At 60.3% G+C, this 7,779-nt stretch overlaps 1 protein-coding gene across 2 annotated transcripts; it reads left to right on the forward strand.

The window, feature by feature from the left end:
• The first annotated feature begins 988 nt into the window (after positions 1-988).
• B4GALT2 (beta-1,4-galactosyltransferase 2) lies at positions 989-7,598 on the forward strand. Of its 2 annotated transcripts, XM_039711479.1 has the most exons (7): positions 992-1,194; positions 3,408-3,794; positions 4,154-4,389; positions 4,461-4,651; positions 4,921-5,043; positions 6,074-6,178; positions 6,305-7,598. In XM_039711479.1, the coding sequence occupies exons 2-7, from the start codon at positions 3,479-3,481 to the stop codon at positions 6,453-6,455; spliced, it is 1,122 nt and encodes a 373-aa protein (XP_039567413.1). In that variant the 5' UTR covers positions 992-1,194; positions 3,408-3,478; the 3' UTR covers positions 6,456-7,598. The 2 variants fall into 2 exon arrangements, with proteins under 2 accessions (XP_039567415.1, XP_039567413.1); XM_039711481.1 differs by lacking the exon at positions 6,074-6,178 and having other exon boundaries at positions 989-1,194.
• The last annotated feature ends 181 nt before the right edge of the window (positions 7,599-7,779 follow it).

A 7,779-nucleotide genomic window follows, 5' to 3' on the forward strand; every position in this document is an offset into this window, starting at 1 on the left:
GGTTCTAGGTGTGCACTCTTGGGTTCCAGGGCTTGGACTAAACACCTGCTAAACACCTGCTGCTCAAGCAGAAAAAAAAAAAAAAAAAAAAAAAAGCGCTTAAACAAGGCTCCAGGATCTTACACCTAGTCTCATTTAGAAGCAGCAGGAGTTAAAAGATATTTTGGTAACCATGTGTAGGTATGGATGAGAAAAATGCCACCTGCTGAGGAGCCAAACCAAGAGCTGGAGAAGAGTTGGACTGATTTCAGCAGGGCTTGTTTGCAGGGGTGGAACAGGGCTGGGCTGGGTAGGTGACATTCGGTTCTCTTCTGAAAGGTTGTCTGCAGAAGGGAGCTGGAAAGCCCTCGCTTGGGTGAGCAGCCAGGCTTGGGAGGAGGAGGGGGCTCGGGGGACAGGGTTGCTCTAGACAGGCAGAAGTGCTGGGGAAGGGAGCTGAACAGGTGACGGAACGAAAAGGCAGCAAACAGTGCACAAACTACTTGTGGTGAGCCAACCTTGTGGTGGGACCAAACCACAGTCTGTCACTGATGCCATTGTGGTAAGGAGAGTGTGAGTCTCAGTGTTTCCTAGCAATGAAACACAGAAAGGGTGGTGTGTCGCGGAAGGAGTCCTAGCAATGAAACACAGAAAGGGTGGTGTGTCGCGGAAGGAGTCCTAGCAATGAAACACAGAAAGGGTGGTGTGTCGCGGAAGGAGTCCTAGCAATGAAACACAGAAAGGCTGGTGTGGCGGGGAAGGAGCCACAAATGCGTTGCAGGGGACGCTGAGCCAGCACCAGCGGCCGGGAGCGTGGGAGTCGCCGCAGGTGGGTCCGTGGAAGCGCTGCCTGCCGGCACCAAGGAGCAAGGGAACGAAGAAAGGCCGGGACGCGCTGTGCCTGTGTCCCGGAGGTGCTCGGAGGGTTCCCGGAGCCGCGCCCGGGGCCAAGGGCTCAGCACCGGAGGCATCGCGCAGCCCCGGGCGTGTCCGCACCCGTGGGACCCGCGGGCCCCGTGCCTGCGGGGCTGCCCTCCCCCTGCGGCTCTCGGCGGTGCGGCGGCCCGGCCGGCTGGGCCCCCCGCAGCCCCGGGCATGGGAGCCCGCGGGCCGGCGGCCGGGGCTGGAGGAGGAAGAGGAGGAAGAGGAAGAGAAGGAGGCGGCGGCGGGGGCCGCTGACCGGCGCCGGGGCGGCGCGGCAGCCCCGAGGCCGCGGTGAGTGGAGCGGCGCGGGCAGGCCTGGCCGGGCGGGTGAGGCCCGCGGTGCCACCCGGGGATGCGATCCCGGTCACTCATGGGCGGCACCGCTCCGGCTCGGGGAAAAGCCTGATTTTGAGGTTGTTTCTTATTTTTTTAAATAAGTTTTTGCCTGTGTCGGGAACTGGGAAAAATTAGAGGGTGGGGGAGTGTTGGTTGTGCTGAATGCGGCCCCTCGCCCCACTTTTGGCCGAGAGGTTGCCACCTTTAGGGCATCGGGACCACCGGCTCCCACCGTGCCTCCCTTCTCCCAGCCCTGGGATGTCTCGTGGGAAGAAGGATTGAGTGCACGGGGTTGAGCATCCCCTGCAAAAGGAGCATCACCATGGCACTTACTGCACTGGCTTGAAACCCTGGGGACCAGCTCCCCATCCCCAGGTTGCTTTTGGCCTCTCACACCCCGCACAGATGCTGCGGTGGGGGGAGATGGCATCATATTTCATAACCTCCTCCTTAGCAGTTTAGGCCCACTCATGTTCATGGTGTCCTGTGGCCATTGCTTGATGGAGTGCTTTGCTTTTGTTCTTGCTGAGTGTCACTCCCTACTTGCCTCATGGACCATTCTACCAAAGGGCCCCTAAAATCAGCTCTGATTTTTCTCTGTTGCATCCCCATCTGGCTGTTGAGGCACCACCACTCCATGCACTGCCCAGGTTTTGGGGGGGTTTCTGGCCAGACAGGTCCCCGTGTCACGGCCTGTGTGGGGTGACTAGGCACTGAGATCAGAGGGAGAAGTCTGAGCAATAACAGCAAAGCCAGCTTTTCTTCAAAGGGCTACTACCCAGAAAAAACTGAATGTGGGGTTGTGCTGCCGACACATGCCAGGACCCCCCTGTCCACAGGGGTACTGCTCTGCATCCTGCGAAGGGAGGATAGACATAGCTGGGGCGTTGGGCTCAGAGCCTTTTCAGCACCTCCTGCCCGTGATTGGTTTCAGGGCCTGCCAGGGTCAGTCCCGTGACTGGGAGAGGACACCCCAGAGCAGGGCTGGGTGAAGGATCCTCCCTCACACCTTGGCTCCGATCCCCACACCCATCCAGTGTGGCCATCACTGCCACATCTGCCACTCAGTGCCCTGTGCTCCCTGGGGAGCCCCACTGGACAGGGCTGGCAGCTGCCAGTGGCCAGTTGCCAGCCCTGTTGGGTGCTCCTGCACTCCTGCTGGGGGACCTGCTGCAGACCCCCAGCCACCCAGGTCTCCCCAGGGACCATGCAGCAGCTCTGGCCTGTCCTGAGATCCTCGGGGCTTTGTGAACCCCGGTGCCTGTCCCTTGTGATTGCTTTGCTGTGTCCTAGCAGCTTCCCTAAAAGCAGAGACTAGCAGGGAAGGGTTCAGGGCAGGAACTGGGGTGCATGGCTGTGCTGTGGCCTGGGCAGTGGCAGGGCTGGGAAAGGCTGGATCATTTGACTTCTCTGGGACTCTCTAGTGACTCTCCCAGCTGGCTTCCCAGCAGGGCTCTGGCCCGGCTCCAGGCGTCATGTGGGAGATAAGGGAACCCTGACTTCCAGCAGGCCAGTGTCCCAGGAGGCCTCACCATCAGGAGGAGGGGAGAGGATCTGCCCTGCTGGCTGTATGCCAGATCCCCCTGCGTGTGGCAGGGAACCCTGGCTCAGAGGAGCTGGGATGTGCTGCTCGGCTCGGCCTGGCATGGCTCTCATTGCTGCCCTGCTTTGGTGCTGCTGCTGGGGTGTAGCTCTTTGGGGAAGGAGCGTGATGGAGAACAGGGAAGTGGGGTGCCTCAGAAAGGGGTGGCTGGTGGGGACACCTGTGGTGCTCTTGCAACATCCCAGGCTGGCCATGTTTTTGGAGAGCGTAGCCTTTGTCAAGGGCTCAGTCTCCATGGAGGCTCTTTGTGGCATGTCTGGAGGTGTCTGCATACTCTGTCTGGGTGGGAAAAAGGGAAGGGGAGTGGATCTGTCCTGTTCTGAATGTGGCCTGGGAAAGCGAGGAGGTGATTGGCTATGTGGGGCTGAGGACCTCTCATATCTTCATGGTTGTGCCTTCAGAGCAGGGCTCCAGGTGCAGCATTCCCCCTGGGGTGCTCTCTGGCATACCAGCCTGCGAGCCCTTCACGTCTGCATCAGGCCTGTGACTCCTGCTGTCCCAGTGTCATTTGGGCTGTGCTGGCGGCTCAGGTTCCTGGTGTCCTGAGCGTGAGGTGTCTTGGCAGGATCAGGACCGTGGCTGGAGCCGCCCCCCTGCCCCGCCAAGCGCACATGTCCGCCTGCCCGTGCCCAGAAGATGACCAGGCTGCTCTTGGGGGTGACCCTGGAAAGGATTTGCAAGGCTGTGCTGCTGCTCTGCCTGCTCCACTTCGTCATCATCATGATCCTCTACTTTGACGTCTACGCGCAGCACCTGGACTTCTTCAGCCGTTTCAATGCCAGGAACGCCTCGCGCGCCCACCCCTTCTCCAACTCTTCCCGCCCCAACGGCACCGTTCCCAGCTACGGGCCCGCCGGTGCTGAGGCCCCATCCCCCAGCACCAAGCCCAGCACCAACCAGTCTGCCACTGAGAAGCCCTTGCAGCCCTGCCAGGAGACACCTCCTGGTTTAGGTGAGACATGCTGGGTGAGCATTGGGGATGAATTTGGGCTCTGACTCTGAACATGGGGCTAAGGTGGGTGCTCATGGCTGACATCCTTATCCCCTGGGCCCTGGGCATGGCTTTCCCATGAAAGAGTAGAGAAACCCCAGCCTGGAACAGTATCAAGACAGCTGGTTTCAGATTTTGATAGCCCAGTCTCTCCACCCCCGTTTAGGAAAGGTTCTAAGTGCTCTCTGCCCTCAGCAGTGCCGGTCCCCCTTGCGGGTCCCCCTCGCTGTTTGCTTTACCACTCTGGGCAGGAGCGGCAGGTGACCATGACCCTGACCATGTCCTGTCCTCTGGGCATTGCCCGGCCCTCCCTCTCACAGTTGGTCGCCTGCTCATCGAGTTCAGCTCTCCCATGAGCATGGAGCGAGTGCAGCGGGAGAACCCTGATGTGCGCCAGGGTGGCAAGTACACCCCCCCAGACTGCCTGCCCCGGCAGAAGGTGGCCATCCTCATCCCCTTCCGGCACCGCGAGCACCACCTCAAGTACTGGCTGCACTACCTGCACCCCATCCTGCGCCGGCAGAAGGTGGCTTATGGTATCTACATCATCAACCAGGTGAGGGGGCAGGGGCAAGGGGTGGCAGGGCTGGGGTGGACAAGCAGGCATTGCTGAGCTTTGCCCTGCAGTTCGGTGAAGACACCTTCAACCGGGCCAAGCTGCTCAACGTGGGATTCATGGAGGCACTCAAGGACGATGAGGAGTATGACTGCTTCATTTTCAGCGACGTGGATCTCATCCCCATGGACGATCGCAACCTCTATCGCTGCTACGAGCAGCCACGGCACTTTGCTGTTGGCATGGACAAGTTTGGGTTCAGGTGGGTGCCCTGGGGTGCTGGGGTGTTTTTGCACAGGCAGGGCTGGAATATCTCTCTGGGATGACATCGGGGCAACCACCCTGGATTGCCACCTGGGGCAGACATGAGGTCAATGGCTCGAATTGTGGACCTGAGATGGTGGAGAGCACAGAACCCTGGGTAGGAGGGTGACACCAGAAAGGGTTGGTACTTGTACTTGGGGGTCCCCATGGGGCTCACCTCCATCTTTGCCTGTTCCTGGGGCTGACCCATTTGCTGTCAACTTGCAGGCTGCCCTATGCTGGCTACTTTGGCGGTGTCTCTGGGCTGAGCAAGTCCCAGTTCCTGAAGATCAATGGCTTTCCCAATGAGTACTGGGGCTGGGGAGGAGAGGACGATGACATCTTTAATCGGTAGGTGCCCAGCCCCTCACTAGCACTGACTGGTTGGGGTGTACCAGGCTCCCCACCAAGCACTGAATTAGCACTCTTGACAGCACTGTTGTTCCCAGTTTTGTGGGGGATGTACATGGGCCATGCCACATGTCAGGGAGGGATTGAATTACACTCCAGCTTTGGGGTGACCCTCATGGATGGAACTGGCCTTTCCCAGGGTGCTGGGGGGCTGCAGGACACCCCTCTGCCTCTCTTGTGGCTGAAGCCTGCAGCATGGTGTTCCTGTGGGCTCTGCTCCATAGAGGGGCTGGGATGCTAGACTTGCATGTGTCCAGGGCTGAGATTAAAAACTTGGAAACACCTCAGTGCTGGCCATGCAGAAGCCACACATTCCTGCCTGCAGCCGGCAGGCAGCAGTACAGCTGCAAGCTGAGCAAAGCCCAAATCCCCCCACACACTGTGTTGGGTGCCGGAGCTGGGCAATGGCCACCTCACCTCCCATGGGTTCCCCCCCATGGTGCTGCCCAGGGAAGCAGTGTGCAGCCAGTGGGGTGTAACCAGCCTGTAATGGCCAGACGCAAAACACCCTTGTGGGAGCCCTGGACATGTGGCACGGTTGTGATTTCCACACAAGGTGGGCTCAGGATGGGGGACAAGAAGTGTGTGGAGCTGTGGCAGAGCTTCAGGCAGCCCTCGATCTGAGGGGAGGGCTCCAAGGGAAGGGCTAGGCAGAGGCATTCAGGGAATGTAAAGGGCAGGGGCCACAGAGGGAGGAAAGGAGGGAGGGATGGATGGCTGCCTGTGTGCGGCACAGGCTGAATGCAGCTGTCGGTCCCTGGATGGGAGTGTTGCTTTGGGCGCTCTGCCATGGGGCATGTGGCACCCTTGGTCATGACACTGGCCTGGGTGGGGTCTGGCTTTGCTCATCTTGGCTTGGCACAGCTTTGTTTAACCAGGGACAGGTTTATTTTCCCTGGGGTCTGACCCTGGAGGTCTCTGGACTGGGGAATGTCCCACACACTGATCCCACCCTTCTCCTGGCCCCCAGCATATCCCTGAATGGCATGAAGGTGTCGAGGCCCGACATCCGCATTGGGAGGTACCGCATGATTAAGCATGAACGTGACAAACACAATGAGCCCAACCCGCAGAGGTGAGTGAGCCACAGGGCTGGCGCAGCTGGGACGCTGGGCGATCACTTGGCTGCTCACCCTCTCAGAGGTCCAGCACTACTGGACAAGACATCCCTCCATCCTCATCCTGCTCTTCTTTCCACCAGATTCACCAAGATCCAGAACACCAAAATGACGATGAAGCGGGATGGGATCAGCTCGCTGCAGTACCGGCTGGTGGAGATCTCCCGCCAGCCCATGTACACCAACATCACGGTGGAGATCGGCAGGCCGCCGCCCCGCCTGGCCCGCGGCTAGGGCTCCTGCCACTGGGAACAGCCCTGTACCTGGGCTTGGCATGGCGGGTTTTGCCCCAGCTCAAGAGCCGTGACTGAACAGGGATGTTTTCTCCCTACTCTGCTGCCTTCTGGAGACGGCTGCCCCCCAGCCGGCCCTTTGGTCCCTAGGATTCCTCTGTCTCCCCCATCCCCACGAGTGTGTTTGCAGGACCCCTGCCCCATACGTGGTGTGTTGGTGGATGAGCCCGGCTGCCCTGCAAGCAGCTCCTGGCACAGAGGGAGGGGGCAACCCCAGGCCTGGCAAGGAGCCCCCAGTCCATGCCAGCTCCTGCCTGCACCCTGGGTGGGGAGGGTGAAATCCCACTGCTCTGTGAGAGCTGGAGGGTCCCCACCAGCGCTGTGAGAAGTGGGGTGCAGGCTTCCCCCTTAACCAGCGCTGGAGCCATTGCTGCCCCAGCTGGGGATGGGAGCAGCCTGGGGCTCCCAGGCAGGCAGGATCAGGGCGAGATTGCTGCCCTGGCCAGGCACTGCCCATGCTGCTGGGCACACAGACGTGGCTTGCTGTCTTCCTCTGCTTTAGTCTGGTGCTTAGAGCTGGGCCCTGTCTCAGCTCTGCCAAACAGAGACCTCTGATTAGTGAATGCCCCTCGCTGTGCCTCAGTTTCCCCAGGGCTGGGGGGATGGCAGCTGTATCCCATCCCCCTTCCCCAAAGGCAGGTGCCGTGTGTGTGTGTGCAGCCCCTGCCTGCACCTGCCCTCCCCACTTTGGTGGGGGAAATAGGGCTGATTTGAACCCCCCAGCGCCTCTTGGTGGGGGCTGGTGCAGCCCCCCTCTAGCAGGGAGGGAATCTTCTCCTTGAGGTCTCCCCTTGTCTGCCTTCCCGCTTCCAGGCCAGGGGCAGGGGGCTGCAGGCAGGAGAGGCCGGGACCATGCAGGGCAGGAGCCCTGTGCCCCTCCCTGGGACTGGGAGCCCCAGCACCCCTGACGCTCCACGGGGGGCTGGGAGCAGTGGGGATGGGAGCAGGGCAGCTCGCCAGGGCTGGGGGGCACCGGCGACTTTTGTACATTTGAATGTCTGACCCTTTTTTCAGCGTACATTGAATGCAGCGTTCGGTCGTAGAGACCGGGGGTTTTGTATTTAATAAAAGTTTGAAAAGTTGGCAGGCTTTGTGGGGGTGGGAGAAAACACCATCTGATGAGGAAGTGGGGTTGTGGAGTACAGAGGGGAAGTCCTGTCTGCCACCTCCAGCTGCTGGATGGAAGGCAGAGTCCCTCCACCCCTTGGGGGATCCCCCAGCTCACTCAGCAATGCAGGGAGGCTAACAAGGCACCAGCCTAGGGC

Source organism: Passer montanus, unplaced genomic scaffold, assembly GCF_014805655.1.
Source record: "Passer montanus isolate IOZ18808 unplaced genomic scaffold, ASM1480565v1 scaffold25, whole genome shotgun sequence".
NCBI classification, from domain to species: Eukaryota; Metazoa; Chordata; class Aves; order Passeriformes; family Passeridae; genus Passer; species Passer montanus.

Excerpts from the sequence above, each read along its gene's own strand:
- B4GALT2 (XM_039711479.1), top strand. The coding sequence starts at position 3,479 with ATGACCAGGCTGCTCTTGGGGGTGACCCTGGAAAGGATTTGCAAGGCT. Across the intron at positions 4,390-4,460 it reads GTATCTACATCATCAACCAG|TTCGGTGAAGACACCTTCAA; the intron begins GTGAGGGGGCAG and ends TTTGCCCTGCAG. Across the intron at positions 5,044-6,073 it reads GACGATGACATCTTTAATCG|CATATCCCTGAATGGCATGA; the intron begins GTAGGTGCCCAG and ends CCTGGCCCCCAG.